The 22,029-nt window shown below is 40.1% G+C and overlaps 1 protein-coding gene across 10 annotated transcripts in view; it reads right to left on the reverse strand.

The window, feature by feature from the left end:
• The window catches only part of UBR5 (ubiquitin protein ligase E3 component n-recognin 5), a 134,685-nt gene that overhangs the window by 89,200 nt on the left and 23,456 nt on the right, over nucleotides 1–22,029 (reverse strand). For all 10 annotated transcript variants that reach the window (XM_057308118.1, XM_026495613.4, XM_057308116.1 and 7 more), the window contains exons 2-5: nucleotides 3,848–3,892; nucleotides 3,395–3,476; nucleotides 2,858–2,934; nucleotides 1,765–1,884 (exon numbers count right to left, since the gene is read on the reverse strand). In XM_057308118.1, the coding sequence (XP_057164101.1) occupies nucleotides 1,765–1,884; nucleotides 2,858–2,934; nucleotides 3,395–3,476; nucleotides 3,848–3,892 (324 nt within the window). The remainder of the gene's footprint in view (nucleotides 1–1,764; nucleotides 1,885–2,857; nucleotides 2,935–3,394; nucleotides 3,477–3,847; nucleotides 3,893–22,029) is intronic.

The raw sequence follows: 22,029 nt of genomic DNA on the forward strand, positions 1-22,029 counted from the left end.
ATTATATATCATTTTCAGAATTCTTTATCATACACTGCTATGTTAGTTGTGTGCACGGAGATGCTTAATATTTTAATAAAGACCAGATCTAGGTTTCCTATTAATAGGTCTAGCACTGAAGGAGCTAAATAAAGGATGTACTCCACTGAGTGACCTTCCTCTGACCTCAAAATAAACTTAGTTCAGCATAAAAACAAAAAGGCAAAGAAACAATAAGCATCTGGGGCTCTCAATTTTCAAATCTAACTTTACCTAGAAATTCACAGTGTCAAAATATTTTTAAAATATTCCTCCTTTTGCCATATTTTGAAACAATTTAAATTGCTTCTAGTTATATTTTTCTGATCAGCCTTTGAACACATTTGCTGACTTGACTGATTTGGCATTATCTAATCACTCATCAGGTAATTTCAGAAAATCTAGGTATTCAAGAATCAAGGTATAAAATGAGTAAAATCATCTGGCTTAGAATTTGTGTATGATTTCTTTAATTTGACAACTTATCAACTTTAGATAAAATGAAAAAGTTAATTATCTAGTTTAAGAGGTATACACGTTATAAATAATTTAAAAGTAAAAAGGTACAAACTTCCAGTTATAAAATAAGTAAGTCACAAGGATGTAATGTACAACATGGTGACTATAGTTAATAATACTGTATTGCGTATTTGAAAGTTGGTAAAAGAACGAATCTTTAAAGTCCTCATATCACAAGAAAAAAAATATATTGTAACTATGCACGGTGATAAAGTGGCGCCTGGGTGGCTCAGTCGGTTAAGCGTCTGCCTTCAGCTGCAGTCCTGATCCCAGGGCCCTGGGATCAAGCCCTGCATCAGGCTCGATCCCAGGGCCCTGGGATCAAGCCCCACATCAGGCTCTCTGTTCAGCAGGGAGCCTGCTTCCCCCTCTCCCTCTGCCTACTGTTCTGCCTACTTGTGCTCTGTCAAATAAATAAATAAAATCTTTAAAAAAACAAAAACAAAAAACTATGTGTGGTGATGGATGTTAACTAGACTTAATTGTGGTGATCATTTCACAATACATAAATATCAAATCATTACGCTATACATCTGAAACTAATATAATGTTACATGTCAACTGTATATTGATAAAAAATAAAAATAACTTGGCGTGCCTGGGTGGTTCAGTCAGTTGAGCATCGGACTCATGGTTTTGGCTCAGGTCATGTTCTCAGAGTCCTAGGATCGGGCCCCACATCGGGAGCCTCCCTGCTCAGTGGAGGGAGTCTGCTTGTCTTCCCCTTTCTCTGCCCCACCCCCCCAACTTGCACTCTCTCTAGAAATAAATAAATCTTTAAAAATAAAAATAACTTAATTAAAGGCTGTCAGGTTTAATTTAATTACATGATTTTCAAACCTCACTAAATTAATTCAAAAAGAACTACCAGATTTGGAACCTAGAAAGAAAGAAATTTTAGATTTTTTACCCTGGACTTAGCATAAGTAAGACCAAAATCGGCACCACTGAAAAACTGAAATAACATAAGTGACATGGTAAACGATAAAACAAACACATCTTAACATCAGACACTTTTAAAAGGGCAAGAGCCTGGGTTAATTGTAATTAGCCTGCATGGGTTATTTTTATCACGGTGCCCCGCCATGAGCAACAAGAACGCCTGCCCAGAGTTCAGGAGTTTCCTCACTGCACCGCTGGGTAATACAGAAAGCAATTTCTCCGAGTGAGAGCACTCACAGAGCGCCAGCCCAGACCAGTGCAGGCCATCACCTGACCACAACTTACCCGAGGGTGTTGCCTGCCAGCCTGCCCAGAGTCTCAGAACCTGAGAGAAACCATGGGGAGTCACTTGTCCTCCCAGGCCTCGATGTCCTCCCCGCCCCCGAGTTGCTGTTCAACTTTGACCTGGGAAAAAAACAGAAGGTACAACAGTCACAGAACAGTCCCAAACTCGCTAGGCACAAGCCTGGGACTCCCGGCCTCACTACTCTGCAAGTGACTGTGCTGAAACACCAGCCTCGCTCTTCTCCGACTGCTTCTCCTAGAATGTGTCCTTCCTGTCAAAGAGCAAGCCTAACAGCTTACAGCCTCCTAGCAATCCAGCACTCCCTCCTGGTTCAAAGCGTTTGCATGGCTTAACTGCAAACGAATTACTCTTTAGATTTTTTAAAGTAATCATGCTTTCCTTAGAGGCAGGCAACTGAAATTCATCATACGTTATCTAGCAATGCTTTTTTATATGTAATCATTTATAAAGAACCACAATTTTAAAGACCCTTGTCAATTTCAAACTGAGTTACTTGATTTGGAAACATTAAAAAGGAAAAAACACGAAGCGTCTGGCTGGCTCAGTCGGTAAAGCATGTGACTCAGTCTGGGGGGTCCTGAGTTCAAGACCCACATTGGATATAGGTATTACTTTAAAAAGGGTGGGGAAGGGGACCTGGCTGGCTCAGTTGGTACAGCATGTGACTCTTGATCTCAGGGTTGTGAGTTCAAGCCCCACACTGGGTATAGAGATTACTTAAAAATAAAATCTTGGGGAAAAGAAAAAAAAAAAAAGATCTAAAAAGACATTTCAATCAAAGAACAGATCTGACTTGGGACCTACCACATACATAAATCATTCTCTGATAACTCAATTGCTGTTAAGTGACCGACTTCTCTGCTATTTTCAATACTAGTATTTTAGCTATAAATCACTGCTTGCAGAAAAATTAAAATCAAACTACAAGATAACCATTTCACTATTTTAAGTGCCTCATTTTCTACAATGCCTTTTTTTAAACTTGAAGGCTATCAAAATCAAAACACGGTTTAATATAATACCTTTTAAGAGTTAAATATTTATTAAATGGAAAGGGCATTAATGTCTTACCCATCGTTATTATCAGGTTTGCCCAATTCCAATCTGTCTGGCTGTACTGAAAAACCGATCCTGCAAACTCTACCATCCTAAAAGCCAAGAAAATAGAAGAAATCGCCAGAGTAAAAATGTGTATTAAAATACGAATTTATTCAATAAACAGATTATGTCACCATCGCTGTCAATACAGAAGACGACAAATAAGTTCCTTTCCAGAATGCACTCATGCCTGACGTGGGGAAGTATATTTTACGTTACATTATCAGGATGCCAGTGAAAATAATTTAAAGTATCTCTAACAGAATTCAGAGTAAGGAAATGACTGGGTATCAGGAACTTCTCCAGTACTATGGTTTCAAGCTGTAGTAAATCACTGAAGCTTTCTCTGAGACAGAGAATGTACACAGTAAGTAAATGGAACTGGGTGATCTCTGAAATAACTCTTCCAAGAAACTTCTATTTTGCCTGGTTAAAAAGGAAGATACATGATAATACATGACTGTATTTTAAGTCCCTTTTCATTTCTGTATCTTACAGTGAACAATTTACCTCAAGAAGAAAGGCAGCATGATTTGGTCCTACCACACACTGTTTGATAGTAGCCTGTTCCAATACATTCAAAGGGGGGTGGCTAAGGAATAAAAAAGTCAAACAAAATTATTTTTTAAATGGCAAATACATTCTAGGGTTGGTATGTTTGTTTTTATCTGATTAACCAAAGGTAAAAAGAGCTGGCCAAACCTGTTTTTAAAAATTAATATTTACATATCACAATAAGCAATAATTGAAAAATATTAATTATGATATTCTTACAGTGACTGTATGTCCTTGGTATGCCAGATTTTTTAAAAATCAGTATGAATAGAACCTATTATTCAAACGAACCCAACTCATAAAAAGTTGATAGATTAAAATATTCCTGGGAGCTTCTGCCTAAATAATTTTTCCTAATAAAGAAAAAATGCTCTTTTCAGAAAATTTAAAATATCTTAAAACTCTTACCTGTTTAAATTGTATTTGTTCAGTTTTTCGGAAACTTCCCGTAACCTTTAAAAACAAAATGAAATATGAATAAACCACATGTATAAAGTATTTTCAAACAAAATAGTTCTGATAGGTACTTGTATCATTATTTGGTGATTTCTAACGGTAGTATACAAAAAATCTGCTATGGCAAGAATGTCTTTTATATTATCTTTGATTTTTGTCCCAACAAATATCCCTGGTCAACTCTACAATTCCCTTCCCTCACCACCCCATTAGCAACTTTGATAATAATATTAATCCCATTTTACAGATGAGGAAACTGAGGCTCCTGGTATTTATAATACACAAAGTGGCAACAGAACTGGTAATTGAACCAACACCAACGGAAGGCACTTGTTAAACACTGTGTTATATATGCCAGAAGAGATCCTTAAATGTGCATGTGTACCATAAAATGAAGATACTGGAGTAGCATAAATCTATTAAGAATTTAACATTAATGGGGCAGGAAATAGCCTGAAAGCCTAATTGACTTAAGACACAGTTTCAAGTTCCTGAAGGGCCTTCTGACACAAAACTATACAAATTAAAACCTCCATGCCCGTATCTATAAAACAAGGATAACACCTCCCCCATTTCTACAAGAGTATCAAATATGCTTCAGAAAGTCTCAAAGGGCTGCATAACTGAAATATATTAGTTCATATTATCAATTATGATTTGGCTGTTTATCTCAAGAAAACAGCCTTGGATTAATACAAAATATTATAATACTCATTTAAACCAGACACTTTGGTCAACTTAAGGAACTCATTTTATAATGTAAAGATGTAATCATATGCAGAGACTGTTAAGAGTTTGAGTCTATCAAGTTACCAAAACAACTGTCTGGTCTTTCAAAATTTTTTCATAAATGATTCTCTTAAAAATAAAAAGAGAATTTTAGAAAGCAATAGAAAAAAATTAAAATATTAAATCCACAGGAAATTCCATGGGGGTGCCTGGGTGGCTCAGTCGGTTAAGCGTCTGCCTTCGTCTCAGGTCATGATCGTGGGGTCCTAGAATCAAGCCCCACATTGGGCTCCTTGCTCAGCGGGGAGTCTGCTTCTCCCTCTCCCTCTGCCTGCAGCTCCCCCTGCTTGTGCGTGCGATGCACTCTCGCTCTGTCAAATAAAATCTTTTTTAAAAAAACTTTTTAAATAGGAAATTCCATGAATTCTGCTTTCTGAAAAGTGACAAAAATACAAAAAATCAAATTTCAATCATTTGTACTAACAGATGAAAGTGCTATACATACTCCAAAAATAAATCACAGCTTAAAGCCACTTTAGGATTCAAAGCTGCCATAAATCATATATTATATATATGGGCAAATGACCTAATTATTTCAGTAAGAGATTCTAGTAGGACACAACTGTCTCTCAACTTTATTTTATCCTTATAAATTCTATCCTCTGTTTAATGTTGAGGAGGCACCTTTCAAACACTAACATATACACAGTTACTTTCCAATTCTGAATCTTACTCCTAAGCAAAAATAACTTTAAAATGATGCCATACTTAATTTCTCTCCCACTCATTAGTGACTTTATTCTCATTCCTAAAGAACAGAACCTGACCATGTGTGAATTGGCCTCCCATAAAATACATTTTCATTTTGTTGCCTGGTGTTGCATTTACTTTCATTAACAAAAATGTATTTTCCTTAGCCTATAAAGTCAAGTCTTTCCACCAAATCCCAGTTTGCTCATTTACAAGGCACATTTCTGGATTCCGAGAAAAGATAAAATGCCATAAGAGTAATGCACTGTGTGGGATTCATGAGCTCTAGAGAAGGCCAACTAGAAAATGGGGATCAAATAAACTGGGAGGCTCCACACAACAGCCTTCAGAATCCTGGAGCAGAGGCAGGAGGAGAGCTGGAGAGAGAAGGCTAAGAAAGGTTTACTTCCCCAAAACCATAGTAGTACTCCAAGAAGGGACATTTTTCCTGCACACAACTAAACCATTCATTCCCATTCCTTTCTCTTCGCCCAACATGGTCTTGAGAGCTTTCACAAAGTATACAGTTGTGGGGAGGGGAGGGGCGGGCAGATAAATATATTTGTCAAAGCTTTTTTAAAACTGGGCAATAACGTTGATTAAAAATTAAATGCTGCTTTCATGCCTTCCATTCCACCTAAACAGTATTTATGACACTAAAATAAGCTTTTTGAAAGCATCAAAACGCTAAAAGTATGAAGTCAAGAACTGGACAGCAAATCTCAGGCCACTAGGGGACAGAGGAAATGGTCACTCCCATCAATTCAATTTTCTGATCTTAAAAATCATGGTGGACTCTTAACCACATCTGAAATATACACCCATTTGTACTGGAAACAATGCCCAATGGGTAACAAGAAATCTGGAGCTTACTCCCAGCTCATCTAGTACCAACCGGGCTCATTTGAGCCTATTAAGCTTCAGGTTCTCATCTATGTAAGGGAAGATTAATAGTCATCTGTGGTTCTTTTTAGTCCTGGAATTCTTATGAATGTTTGAAAAGCAAACAGATCAGCGGGGATACATATATAATGTTTATATGGGATTAGCACTTACTGTCATATTCAATTTCATCTAACCCATCTGAAACTTTCATATTCAAACTGATTTACACGGTCATTTAGGATGTTTTCCCAAATACCAAATTTTTTTAATTTCTTAAATTCAATTCCCCAAGTTTACACAAAATATATCATGCTTGCAAATCTCAAAACAGTTATCAGGACTAAATTGGCCCCCTAAGCATAAATCCCAGACAATAGTGACAAAAAATCCACAAATAAGAAACCATAAAATAACAAGTATGTAGCTCCCCCTTTACCATTAGAGTCCTCAGCAGACACGGAAACCACAGAATCGCTGCATATGAAGATCACATTCAATTACTAAGTTACTGAATGTCTTCACGTAATTATAAGCCACTCGTCTACTTTAAAGGATCTTTCCCCAAAAGCTTACAATGCTTAAAGTCATTAACTATTATTTCCTCTAGTAGCAACATGAACAAAAGTCTCCCTTGTTTTTAAAATAAAAGGAAAACTCCCCTAGAACTCACCAAATTCCATTTCAGAATAAATCTTTACATGTGGTTGTGATGGAAAACAATTTTAAGAGTACAGCATAACATAACAAAATAACCTCATAACTCAGCATTTAATCTCATTCAGGGACAGGTAGGAAAGCCTTTGTGAGGTGGCTGTAACACACAATGGATAGGTTAGCAATAAGCTTCTGACAATCCTTAGTACTCCTACACCAAAGATTTATTCTATATTCCAATTCAATAACCTATTTCATTCCTTTAAATTTACAGGACTTTTACAGATCCAGAGGCCGGATTTTTTTTTCTTAAAGCACCTAGGGTAACAGCAAACTAATGTTTAAAAAGAGACAAGAAATCAAAGTATAACCTGCTGGAATCTAACATGTTTCGCCGCTGCCCTAAAAATCCCCTATAAGTCCAGTCTCCTTTTTCCCAAATTTAACATTATAATTTCAAAGATAATTCATCCTCTCACCGATCCTCAGTTGGGAATAGCATCATGCGGGTCCGTTAGTCTTAGAATTCTCTGTCTACCCATCACATACCACACCTGCATGTTAACACATACATACCCCTAAACTGAATGAAACCTGACGGATTTCTAGCTGTATTTCTAAAATGAAAAAAATTTAGGTACATTTAGATCCCAAAAAGGCTTCACTTCTCCAGGACATAGAGACATTCCTGACACCCCACCTTCTACAAGACGAAGGTCTTAGCATATATGGAAGTGTAAGCCCGGGTACCCCCACCCACCCAGCCATGTTTCATGTTTAGTAGCAATCACCTTAACGGGGAAGTGACAAAATCTGCCACCAGTTCATTTCTTCCAGTCTCATTCCTGCTTATTTCAGGCCCAGCTCAAATGTTACCTCCTCCATGAATCTGTCCTGACAGCCCTACTTTTCTTCCTACAGAAGTCGACAGCTTCTCCCTCCTAGAGGACCTTCGTGCCTACTCTGCATTCACTTGTTTCCGTCTGAACTGGCTCCAGAGCCAGGGAGGACAGGCGAAAACAACCCCCTTCCCCACTCTTACACGACTTCGGCTACAGCTGCAACAGCGAACAATGCAGAATACTCGCGTACAATCCACTTCAGAGGAAGAACAGGTTCCTGATCCAATCTCAACAAAACTAACTCCCCAAGTCTTCCACCTCAAACTGAAGTTTAAAACAGGTTAAGAAAAGTACGAACATACAGGTTTCTTTTAGGATAGTTGCCCATATTAGCTCTTATAAGCAGACCAGTTAACATAAAGAAAATATTCAATAACTCACCACTTACCCAATCATATTAGCAACCTGCCTTTAAAGTGACCTCACTCCGACCTCTACTTAGCCATCCTCGGAATAAAACTTTCACATACCCGTATCATTTAATTTTGGAGGAAAGGGCTTACTAACCCATACAAAGGAACAACAGCCAGCGGTAAAGGTTACCTACGACGCTACATCACACACTCAAAACCCGTGCCCAGGTTGTTTTCTTGTGGAAAAGAAATACTGCAAGAATACTTCAGGCATCTCCCCAAAAGGAAACTCTAAATCTTTATTAAAGCCTAAAACTCAAGAAGCAGTGAACTTTTTTTTTTTTTTTCTTCAAGCAACGATGTTGCTAGATGGACGGCAGAGACAGGAGTCAAACTTAAGGTCTTTTCTGCTATGTCACCCTGCACTTCCCTAAGGACAGGCACTCAGTCCGTAACTTCCGCATTGTTCCTTCAGACAAATGTCACGCCATACTACACACGGCCACCTCTGAACTCTGCGTGTCAGCTGTTCAACATTCAGTACAACGTGTCAGTCCATCAATAAGTTCCAGCAATCGTGCGGCGGTCCCACTGGCACTGGGAGAAGAGGCTTTGCTTCGGGCAAAGCTGCAGAGGCTATTTTCAAACGGTCATTCCTGTGCCAGCATCTAGTAGGCACATTCCCAGCCCCACCAGATAAATGAACTCTGGTGCTGCCTTACTCAATCCAGCCCGGAGAGCATCCAACCCCGAACCCCTTCCACACAGTCCTGGGGCAAGCCGACAGCAAACCACCTGAGGCGTGTTTACGGGGAAGCGTCGTTAGGAGGTGCTGGGGAGAAAGGGGTCAACCGAGTCTTCTCAGGCTACACTGGGGATCTGTTTTTCTAGGAAGGGGATAAAACCTGTCTTGCTACCTACCCAACTCTGTGTTATGACTTAAATATTAAGAGCTACCTTGACCCATGGGGCTGAGGATGGCTGGGAAGAACCTGGAAAGATTAGGGCTGTCTTGGCAGGCAAGAAGCACCAACACATCAGGGATAATTCTCTCCATCTCTGTGATTATGACTCATTGGAGGTCTGAAATTTGACTTCAAGACGTCCAACCTTCAGATACATTTTTTGAAATCCATCTTGTACTGCTTCTATCTGAATGTACCCCTGATCATGGGTTCCCCAGTTTCGGGATTTCCAGAACAGTAAATGGGAGTGGAGCTGGATGAATAATGAGAGAAGCAAGGTAGCTATACGGACAACACACACGTTAAAAAAAATCACTACACCTCATTTTCACAGCAAAAATGTAAGGAGGCCATAATCTTAGAGTAATAGAAACTAAATAAATTTAGCTGTATTAGAAACTCTTATTTTGTCCTTAATTGTTCTCATGTCACAGCTGACTACAGAAAACTTCGAAGTTTAACACTAAGTAACCAAGGAATAAGGTTACGGCAAAGGCCAAAGAGAGACTAAAAATTTACCAGAAACAAAAGATTTTAGGCTTCAAGAACACAGAGACCATTTAGTTTATTTCTTTGTATCTCCTATAAAAGGGTTTTCTCTAAAAGTAAATCAAAATCTCTGGATGCACACTTTTCACCTCCCCAAATATTCCTTAAGAGTCTTCCCAAAAGCCTCCCTTCTTGACCCCTCATAATGTACTTCAAAATTTTAAATTTTATCTGAGAACCACTTTACACTCTTAAAAATTAAGGACCCCAGGGGCACCAGGTGGCTCAGTCAGTTAAGCGGCTTCCTTCAGCTTAGGTTATGATCCTGGGGTCCTGAGACTGAGCCCCACATAGGAGCCTATTTCTCCCTCTCTCTGCCCCCCCAACTTGTACTCTCTCCAAATAAATAAAATCTTTAAAAAAATTGAGGACCCCAAAATGCTTTTGTTTATGGGGGTCACAAACACTGATATTTATAATATTAAGTACCAAGAAATTTTTTGAATATTTCTTACAAAAATAATAAACTCATTACACAGACAAAAATTACCTTATGGAAAGTAACTGTTTTCCCAAAAACTATTCCTGATGGGGGACCGTTTGACATTTTTGCAGACCTCTTTGTTATCGGTCTTAATATAAGACAGCCAGATGCTCTGCCCTGCTCTGCATTCAGCGTGTCACAGTACACTGTTCTGGCTGAAGTCTGCGAGAAGAGCTGGCCCTATATAAATCACTTGCGGGAAAAGGGAGCGATATTTCACTACCCCTTACAGATCACTGTAGATTTTCTTTGATATTACACCAAAACTTGACAAGTGATTCTTCCTTAAAGGCTGGGGGCAATGTGAAATCTGCGGAATCCTATCAAATCTTTTGCCCATGTGCAAGTCTGTAACAGCATGTGCTGGTCATATGGAAAATAATGGCTTTGCTGACTTACGCAGATCTTCAAAATCATGTCTGTTTAACTCACAATGATGGATACAAATTTCCCAAAATTCTAATTTTTGCTCGAAAGCTTAATTTTATCACTGGCAACAAACAACCTCAGTTGTTTTCCTTCAAGTGACAGGCTCACTATGGTCATTTTTGAGAAAACATCTGTCAAGTACCCAAGTCTTTTCAGTAAAATAAGTGTTCCTGAAGAAAGCAGCTAGCTCAGCTTGCATCTAAAACAACTGCGGAAGTGTTTTTCTTCAAGACAGCCAAGGTTCTTTTCATTTTGTCATACTGCATATTAAAGTGACGTATACCCAAAGGTTAAGATTTAATAAAATTAGTATTTTTACCACTTCATCAAAGACACCCTTGAGTGAAAACTATCTTTTCCTGCAAGTGCAAAAAAGTGAAGAATACAATAATTTTCAATACAGTTTGGTGCCACTACTTTGATGTGTGCTAAGAAGCCAATATTTTACCTGCCGTTGCTTTTGAACAAGAGCACAAATTTCAGAACAGTGAAAAAGACAAAGTCTCAGTATTATTACGAAGACAGTTTTTCTTAAAAGATTTTATTTATTTATCTGAGAGAGCAAGACAGAGAAGGCGTGCGAGCGGGGGGAGGCCGATGGAGAAGGAGAAGACAACCTCCCACTGAGCAGAAAGCCAACATGGGGCTCGATCCTAGGACCCAGGATCATGACCAGAGCTGAAGCCAGACACTTAACGGACTGAGCCACCCAGACGCCCCTATTATGAAGGTGGTTTTGACCTTAGAGCCCATGAGAAGGTCTTGGAGATCCAGAGCCTGCAGACCACACTCAGAATGGCAGTCCTCTCTTCTAAAATGCACCGGAGGGGGGGGGGGGGGAGGCAGCAGATAAAAGTAATTAAAAAAAATACACAGTGCCATTAAAGCAGCCAATGCTAAGTCAATGTTGGAAAAAATAAGTAATCGTTCATTCATCTTACTAATACAGCCACTATGTCAACCAAAATAATGATATACTTTTAAAATAGCTTTAAAATTACGGATAGTCTTTGATACTACACCAAAACTCAGCAAGTGACAGTTTCTTAAAGGTTGGCTGCAATGTGGAGTCTGAAACCCTATCAATGAACTTTCCATATTGTTTTATACTAAAACCTGCCAGTTTGCCCTGTACTCTGAATAAATCATCTACCCATGTATGATTCTGTTTAGATAGAAAATGGCACCACAGGGACGCCTGGGTGGCTCAGCTGGTTAAGTGTCTGCCTTCGTTTGGCTCAGGTCATGATCCCAGGGTCCTGGGATCGAGTCCCCCATCGGGCTCCTTGCTCAGTGGGGAGCCTACTTCTCTCTCTCCCTCTGCTGCTCTAGCTGCCGCTCCTCCGGCTTGTGTTCGCGCTGTCAAATAAATAAACAAAATCTTTAAAATAAATAAATAAATAAAATGGCACCATAAAGTAGCATGAAGCAGCATAAAGCATATTAATATTTTTAGTAGTGTCTCCCTGATAGTATTAAAATCCCATGAAAGACATTAAGTGACTATAACTGACTTAACCAGTGGTTTTCTATTTACTTGAGACAGAGAGAGAGAGAGAGAGAACACAAGCAGGGAGGAGGAGAGAGGGAGAAGGAGAAGCAGGCTCCCCGCTGAGCAGGGAGCCCAATGCAGGGCTCAATCCCAGGAGCCTGGGATCATGACCTAAGCCGAAAGGCAGCCGCTTGACTGACTGAGCCCCGCAGGCGCCCTCCTACCAGGGGTTTCAACAGATGAAGAGAGGCACTGGGGGTAAGGATACAGAAGAGCCTCTTTTAAGATCTGTATGCAAAAGCTGCAGTTAATTACTAAAAGGGGGCAGGAGGAGCCTCAAGATGTCACAAACTGCCAGCCTACAGATATACACATGATACTGAATCACACGGCATTTTAAATTTTTTAAAGATTTTTAAAAATTCTTGGCCAACATTTAAACTTGGGAGAATTTTGCACAGAATTTCAGGTTTTTAGCTTCTTTTGAAAAATGAGATCGAGCAACTGCCCTTCTGTTCCCGTATGGTGACGAGAGGTACCCTAACCTAGAGGTCCTTGGCACCTGCAGGCACCTGGGTTGAGGCCAGCGATATGGAATACTCCTCCCAGCCCCTTAAAAAGGTATCTGCTTGGTGAAGAGGAATCTGCTCAGTTTTATAATTCAAATCTCAGCACGTACAGTGATCCCTAATATATCTTTGCTCAGCCATAAGTCATAAGCACATTTTATTTCTTTAAATTGACTTTACAATTTCTAAAATAGTGGTCTGACTTTTCTCACTTTTTGCCTACCCAAAGAGATCTAAGCCTAGCAGCAAACATCTGACTTTACTATTAAAAGACCCCAAATCACACAAATGACGGCTTTTATAGAGGGAAAATCCATCTGTCAGCTTCCTGAATGACAATTATAGGTAGGAACTATATATACATACTTCATGCTTATGGAGATGACAAATGCTAGTTTATATAATGTGTTCACTTTAAGTAAATGATAAAGGACATCCACCTTCACGATGCATTCAAGACCAAAAAGAAAAGAAGTTTCTAAATAATACTATAAATTCATGAAATGATACACATTTTTTTAAATGGGAAATTCTTTAAATTATTTCCCCTAAAATGGTTTTCAGTTGAAACTGTTAAAAGACTTCTATAAAATTAAAATAAGAAAATTCATTTTACAGAAATGCTCTGTAAACCAGCACAGGAAAAAAAAAAAAATGGCATCCCACTCACAAATAATTTCTTCCCCTAACCTGGAAAATATCCTGCTTACAAACTCCTATATAGTGTCATAAATAACATTTTTCCTAATAAAATGAAATGGAGACCAAAATCTCAAACTCCTGTGCCATTTGAAAAGCCAAATACATCTCTCAGAAACTAAATGCCGAACACAACAAAATGAGTCATTTTCCTTTAAAGCCAAAATACCATGTTATTTTCAGCTCCATTCAAAACAGGAAAAGGGAAACACACATGCCAAATGGACAAGAAATTTGGTAGAAAAAGATACAAGATATGGCCTTTATACATTACTTCTTCTTGACAATTTCTTAAGTCCTTCTGCCTAATTCCATCTTGGTAAGAGTAAGACTATACACACATACAGGAATGGAAGTATGCTAACAGGATGAGAAGCCTTCTTTTGAGCTACCATCCAAAAAGGGTTGCTAGCATCCAGCCAAAAATTCAAGAGGAAATTCTTGGTTTTCTTCACCCTTAGGCCATATCTGCACTCTGAATATCTGCAACATCACTCATTAAAGTATCTGCCAGATGCAGATAATGTATTCAAATCATTAGAATCCCAATTTCAACTCTATATACAAATCGAACGTGTCATGAGATAACTGATACTCGTCCTAGTACAACTACGGCCATTTGGCAAGTTACACGATCCTTGAGATAGACTTGTAAACTGAAGTAAAACACCTGTAATGAAACCCAACTTTCCCACAGAAACAAGACAATTAGGTTATATTCCTAACCAAGGAATCTTGATAACATTAACATCAAAGATAAAACTGCAGTTTTACTGCTTTTGAAATGGTCATTTTACATTCCTGAGCCACCATTCCACCCGCCCTAGGGACCACAGCTGCAGTCTCGTGAGGGGCACAGGGCTGGCAAAGAATGAGCTGTGGTGTCAGACAAACCAACCTGGGTCTGACTCCATCCCTGCCATTAGCTGGCTCCAGAACCCTGGGCAAGCTTACTCAAACCTCCCAGAACTTGGAAGGTCTTTTGGTCTGTTAAAATGGGGATAAAGCCACTTGTCTGGTAGTGCTGCCACAAGGATTAAAGGGAATTCTGTGATGTACCTCGGAACGAGCCAAGCACTTAAAAGCTCAATAAATGACAGCCGTCCACATCACTGAACTATATTTATATTCTTCATCCCCAGACAGCTTGCTATATTTTGCTGCTCAAATCCACCAAGTTCTGGCTTAACTGGTTGCCAAACTAAACAGGGCCCAATTCAAACCCTGAGATCAAGGGTAGGAACCTGAGGATCCAGGGAATGGCATCCAGGGAATGAGAGCTAAGTCCGGGAATTCCTGGTATGAGAAATCTGTACATGCACAATAATTCCTGTTTCTTGTGCAAGGGTTCTTATTTCACAAAGCACGAGAGATTCCTCTTCTCGCCTCTACTACCTCTCTAATCTCATCTCTTCACTCTTCCAGAGCATTCTATACTCCAAATATCACTACACTCTCCCATTTCCCTAACTAGGTTAATCTCATCAACGACTCTCACTTTCTGAGTACATCTATTCCCTCAGCCTACAGTAACCAGACCCCACTGCCTCCTATACACCTAGCTACTAGGCCCTCTAGGCCAGGCCGAAACAGCCTGTGGGGAACCTTAACTCCCCATTCACTCCCAGCTAACCTAGGCCTTTCTCTGAGTCCCACTTTATACCTGGGCACACTTCCTCCAGAGCACTTCTCATGATGTAACTACTTGTTTGATGAAATATTTGTCTCTTTCACCGCCTAACAAATTCTAAGAAGGCAAGAAACATGTTTTACTAACTTCTAAATCCCTACGACCTGGCACATAGTAAATCCTTCTGAACCATGTGCCGATGGACAGGCGGCTGAACAAAGGAATGGACATTCATACCTCTTGGCTCCAAGTCCTCACTACCTCAAAATGATGGATTCATAGCTATTTTTAAAGATTTTTAGATGTTCTCTTATGTGACCGATATTATGAGACTACGTTTTTTAAAATACACCAAAGGAATATTGTCCTACAAAATATCCCCTGGAGGCTCTGACCTAATTCAAATGCCCCTGCAATACCATGAGAAACTCTGACACTCCTTCAAGATTCATCTACAGAAAGAGTTTACCGAGCAGTGAGGAAAACCACGCAGTACTTCACAGCCTGGGATACTCTCTCAGTACCTTCCACCTAGAGGAGGGGCTCTTTTCCCTCCTTCCCCCCTCTATAGTTTACTCTGGGTTGATGTTAGGGAAAGGGGCTGAAGGGGCCCGAAGGAAGTTGGAAGCAAAAGGAAGAGAGAAAGAGGGCTCACCAGGAAGCAACAGTACAGATAAAAGTCCTGTTTAGGTACCTGAAATCAGTAACATGAGTCTAACAGGCTAAGTGCCTTAAAATGCAAACTAGAGAAAGTCTGGTCACTGGACATCAATTGGCAAGTAATCCAATAGAATATTCTAACATGTAATGTGGTATCAAAATAGGAAGAATCAGATATATGTGTCCATATTTTTTGTCTGGTTTTGCTGTTGTGGCTGCAGAGCCAATCACCAGCACGGCAGCCATGAAGTCAACACGAGTGTCAGCCCAGTCCTACCTAGACAGAGCAACAGCCCTGGGTTGTGAGTCTCAGCTCCACCATTAAAGACAGAGCATGACCTTGAGCAGGTCATTTAACACTTGCTCTCATGTTTCCACCTCTGCCAAAAATGGTCATCACCATGTCTTAAGAACTGGATAATACGCCACATGTAAAAGTAATGTGTGCCATCTTAAATAATAGTGTCTAAATCTAGCTAATCCTCACAATCTCTAGGGAACATTTTAAAAGACATATTCCCTGTACCCACTCAAATCTACTAAATCAGAGATCTCCAAATACAAGGCTCAGTGATTGCTATTCTGGCTAAATAAGTTATGGCACATGCATGAAAGAGTTCTGGAAGGTGTAACATTAGTCACCTATGAGAAAAGGAAGCAGGCAGCTAAGGAACAGAGCAGGGAGGGAGGCTTTTCACTGTGTGCCAATGTACACTTTTGAATTTTAAACCACAAAAACGTATTCTCAACTCAAAAGTTTTTTGTGTTGTTTTTTTTTTTAAATTTCTAAGTACCCAAAGTGATTCTGGTGATTAACTAACTTTGGAAATCACTACTCTTAAATACCACAAATACATTAAGGATTGCTTAAGACAGTCGTAAGATTAGTAGTTCATTTAGGGAGACATTAATAACCCTACTATTTCAAGTTTTAGAAATGTTGCTTAGGATAGCTCCGTCTCAGAAATTCACAATTCACATACCTCTATGAGACTTTTATAAGTCCTACAATAAAGAAACCCATTTACTATGCTTATCTTGTGCTTCCCAAACTGAAATTGAACATGAAACACTGTTCAGGTCATTTTTTTCTAGTAAGATCTTGGAGAACCAGAAGACACTGGTTTAAGATCCAAATTCCCTTGGGGCGCCTGGGTGGCTCAGATGGTTAAGCATCTGCCTTCGGCTTGGGTCGTGATCCCAGGGTCCTGGGATGGAGCCCCGCATCGGGCTCCCTGCTCAGTGGGGAGCCCGTTTCTCCCTCTCCCTCTGCTGTTCCCCATGCTTGCGCTCTCTCGCTTTGTCAAATAAATAAATAAAATCTTTAAAAAAAGGAAAAAAAAAAAAGATCCAAATTCCCTGAGGCAGAAACCATCTCTCTACCCCAGAACCCTAGAGAGTGCCCAACACACAAAAAGCCTTCCCAAAACATTGAGCTCAACAGTGACAGGCTGTCTTTACTGTCTTTTCTCTTTACCTAAACCAAAACTATGTCCCAATTTTCTTACCGTTTAATCAGCTTCAAGGATTAAAAAAAAGTAAATAGCATAACCAATCCTACTCTGCCTAAAATTATATTGTTTGAAAAAATGCAACTACCTACAGCAGATCATTTTTAAATCCAAATAATATGGCAATAGGCATTTTTATTCGTTAGAGTGGAAAAATAAAAGATCTTTAACTATGATTCGAAATCATCTATTTTTAAGAGACAGCAATAGATTTCAGTATCATTTTCCTTTTACAATATAAGCAGACATTGCTGGGCATCTTTATTCTCATGAAGCCAGACGAGTCAAGTAAACGTCACAAACTGCCCAGCAACCCCACTTATTAACAAAAGCATGTTCATCAGTGTGCCCACAGGGGTTCCGAAAGCTGTATCAAATGGCTTAAAATCTGCACCTACTAAGCGTTCTCGACACCGCTTCGCTCATCCAGAAAGCCTTCCTTTAGGAGCAATTCAGAGAGCTAACCTGAAGGAGTCAAACTAATGTAAAACTCCAGAACAGCAGCGTGAGATGTAAGGGCTCTACCAGATCCCTTTTGTTTATCACTATGGAGCACAAATGAATACAAAGTTCTCTCTGGCAACACAGCCACCAGCGCAAAGGCCTGGCTCCCCAGTCCGGCCTTCAGAAATCCACCAATAAATGCTTCCCATTCTCTGTCTTACAATAAACACTCAACCTAATATAAGTCTCTGATTTCCAGACTGACATCACGGACAGAGAGGTCTGCACCCCATCTCAGTCCCCACTCTGTTCATCTCTCAACCACTTCACACACACACACACACACACACACACACACACACACACTAGTGCTTTTAGACAGTGTGCGGATAATGATACTTTAAAAGGGCTAACCCTGGGGAAGATCATTATGAAGGACATCAGCCTCGTCCCTGCCAAGCCCTTATTACCGTCCGCAAACCGTAAATTCATCCCCAAACTGCTCAATTCTGTCCCCATGCTTTTGTTTAATGCCTGAAAACTGCTTAGTAGCCAGAGAACGAAGTTCTCAACCTTGCGGCACCAGACCCTCGCAGGCTGACTGGTTTATCAGCTACCTCCTCTCTGCATGACGAGCGTCAATTCCACGAAAGGAGAAGATGGCGGAATCATGACTGAGGTACATCTAGACACAAACCGCCCTGCAGCCTGGCGCTCTCCAGAGTCATCCCCATCCCGCTGCAAGTGCAAGCGCTGGGCTAGAACAGGAAAGCCTGTAAAACTTAGTCGGCATCATCACAGCTACAACATGTAGCGTGGCCTTCCCACTTGCTTGTACTACTTGAGTGCTGACAGACCAAAACAGCTAACAAACCTAACAAAATGGAGCCAGGCTACAATGAGAATATGATTCGGAAAGATGAGCACTTCGCACCAAGACCCTACAGTTGCTCTGTCCTGGACTAGTTCTCTGTACCTCCCTCCTCTTAACACTAAGCACTCCACCAAGCCTGAGGTGGACAGTCAGTGAAGGCCCTCCACAGGTTTGGGTGGTCCCGTTCCTCCCCTCCTTTCCACCTGAGGCCAAAAAAAAGTAAGTGGCTAAAACTAAAACAAACGGAAGGAACACAATGTATGTAACAAGTACTTAGTGACTACTACGTATAGGCATCCAGACCAGAGGGGAGGAAAAATGGGGAGAGCAGAGCTGGTACAGTGAGTCCACTCTGGGAGAACCTCCCCTCCTCTAAATATTCAGCCATGAAAGACAACTGCAGAAAAGAGAAAACCAAAAGACTCAGTGGAGACCACACACAAGATCAACATTTCTTCTCAGGAGGGCAAGAAAGCTAAAGGTACTCCCCAGTGAGAGACCGGGTACCAGAGCCAGGTTCCTTGTGGAAGCTGGAGGTGGGCTGCCTGTTTTGTTCGAAAATGTTGACTTTGCAGCTGAAAATTTTAATGGTAACCACTAAAAGAACAGAAATACAATCTACGGCTTCCAAACCAAGAGGGAGGTAAAAGGGAAGGGAATGCAGAAAACTAGGGCTCTAACAGAATGGGGAAAAAGCAGCAGAAAAAAGGGATCAGAAGTTATGAAATTCAGACAGGAGAAATAAATCTACTTATTCAAATTGTTCATCTCACAATTAAAAGTCAAAAATTGGGGCGCCTGGGTGGCTCAGCAGTTAAGCGTCTGCCTTTGGCTCAGGTCATGATTCCAGGGTCCTGGGATCGAGCCCCGCATCAGGATCCCCGCTCGACGGGAAGCCTGCTTCCCTCTCACACTCCTCTAGCTTGTGTTCCCTCTCTCGCTGTCTCTCTCTGTCAAATAAATTAAACGGTTTAAAAAAAATTTTTTTTAATTAAAGTCAAAAATTATCAGAGTAATGGAAAGAAAATATTAATAGGAATAAAGAGACATACTATATAACAATCAAAGGAAGAATCCACCAAGAACATTGAACATTCATAAATTTGAATGCTCCTAATACCATAACCTCAAAAACATACCCAGTAAAAACTGACCATTTGAGAAATGGTCAACTACAATGAGAAATTTAACATACCTCTATCAGAAGCTGATAGTTCAAGCAGATAAAATATTAGTAAAGCTAGAAACTTTGAAAAGATACATTAACAAGCTTGAGCTAACAAATAAATATATAGAAAACTGTCTCCAAAGGGGTGTCACAGATTTTCTTTTAAAGGTATAAATCATGTTATCTCTGACTAGTGGATTTAACAGATAAATAAAATTTTCTTCAAATTATAAAGACAAAGACAAGGTTGCCAACTTTTCACTTTGCCAAGTAAGATTTAGGGAAAAAGCCACTATTACCAGTACTTCATAAAAAGATAAATTTTAAAATTTAAGAAGTAGTAAAAACAATCCACATATTTTTTTTCTAACCATGGACTGGTTAAAATGTTATGGACTCTGAAAATTTTCTTAGAAACTGCTCCAGCACAGAACTGTACTTAATTTGTACCTAATTTGATTTCAGGAAAACAAACACACAGATTTTTGTATTTAATATCAAGTCCTTGATGTGATAGTGTCCTTATTCTCCATCTGAGAAAACAGCAGGCTATAGAGATCGATTTACCTGTAATTATCAATTTAAAGATGGGAGGGAGAGTATGAGACAAACCCTTCCAGGCCTCTATTCTTGCCATCATACCACATCTGCCAAAGGTCCCGTTCAATCAACAATACTTCCCGAACACCCAGAGTCTGAGGCCTGGTGTTAAGTATTACAGGAAATAAACTGCCCAATAAAATACCCTGAGGAGGGACCGGAGCCAAACCGAACCACCCGAGGGAGTTTTCTACGCACGTGGGGATACTGCCCCTAACCATGAGCCACATAAGGAAGACAGTGGGATCTACCCCTTGGGAAGCCTGGGGAAAAAAGGAACATTGAAAACCCAGTGATTCAATCCACACACCTTAAGTAGTTTACAATCTACTTGTAAAAACAAGCTATACACACAGAAAGACAAATAAAAAATAAAACAGTAACCAGGGGCTGAGAGGAGCGCTCTAAGCGTGAATTACTAAGAGAAGACAGGATTCATCTGGGGTCAGATTTCACGAGGGGGACTCCAGGCTGGCTTAGTCAGTAGGGCATGTGACTCTCGATCTTGGGGTCGAGTTCAAGCCCCAAGAGATCAGTTTAAAAGAGGGGGGAAGATCTCATGAAGGAGCGCCAGGGCTTTCAGGGGCACCAGGATTTTGAAATGGACCATAAAGGGTGCTGGCATTCATCACAAAAGGGGCATATTCAAGTGAAAACATTTATGATGATTTATTAAACAACAACAACAAGAATGACTGGCTCTTACATGACTAAAAAAAAAATAAAGTTCTCCAAAACACTTCAAGAAGCCAAGAAGACAATTCTCAGATCTGAATGATTTCATTTTTCTGACAAGTCACCAAACAGTGGACAGCGCTAACGCAGTCTGCTAGTATTACAAGAATAAATAACCTACAACTACGACAACAAGTAACAAAGGCAAACTACGCGCCACCTTCCTGTGTTCAACTAATTACTCTTTGGGAATCAAAATCTCCCCTTGACTACAACTGAGTAAGTATCAAAACAGACTACTTAAAGGCAGCGGGCAGGACGGAAACACAAATAAGAAAGATGACTGTACCTCGCAGATGTGGGCATCGCTAACGCAGCCGATACAAGGGGCACAGACACAAGACTCCTTGCACTTGGCTACCTGGTGCGGCCAGGGACTCACACACAATGAAGGCTGCAAAGAAGAACCTGAGTGCTCTGAAGAGAACCTTAATAAGTAAGAAGACATAGTAAAAGAAACTCGTTCTTCCTGCTCCTCACTGGATGAAAAATAAGAAAACATTTCCAAAAAAAGTAGTAAAAGAGAAAACAAGCCCTGATCATAATAAATTTTGAAGGACCTTTGTCACATCTGCAAAGACCAGGAGAGGCCTCCCAAAATTAAATTTTGAGTCAGGCTTGAGTACATTTTGAAAAATTATCAAGCTTGGGGCGCCTGGGTGGCGCAGTCGTTAAAGCGTCTGCCTTCAGCTCAGGGCGTGATCCTGGCGATCCGGGATCGAGCCCCACATCAGGCTCCTCCACTATGAGCCTGCTTCTTCCTCTCCCCCTCCCCCTGCTGTGTTCCCTCTCTTCGCTGGCTGTCTCTCTGTCACATAAATAAATAAAATCTTTAAAAAAAAAAAGAAAAAGAAAAAGAAAAATTATCAAGCCTGCACATCCTAGGATATTCATTTTCAGGAGGAAAACAAAGGGTTACAGGGAAGCCAATAGTACACTTCAAGCCACTTCTGGAGCAAACACGGCCATGGCCAAGAACCACAGCTACATAAGCAGAGATTACAGGAAATGTGTACAAGCTAAAGAGAGAATCACCTTTTAAAAAAAAAATC

Source organism: Ursus arctos, unplaced genomic scaffold, assembly GCF_023065955.2.
Source record: "Ursus arctos isolate Adak ecotype North America unplaced genomic scaffold, UrsArc2.0 scaffold_6, whole genome shotgun sequence".
In the NCBI taxonomy this organism is placed as follows: Eukaryota; Metazoa; Chordata; class Mammalia; order Carnivora; family Ursidae; genus Ursus; species Ursus arctos.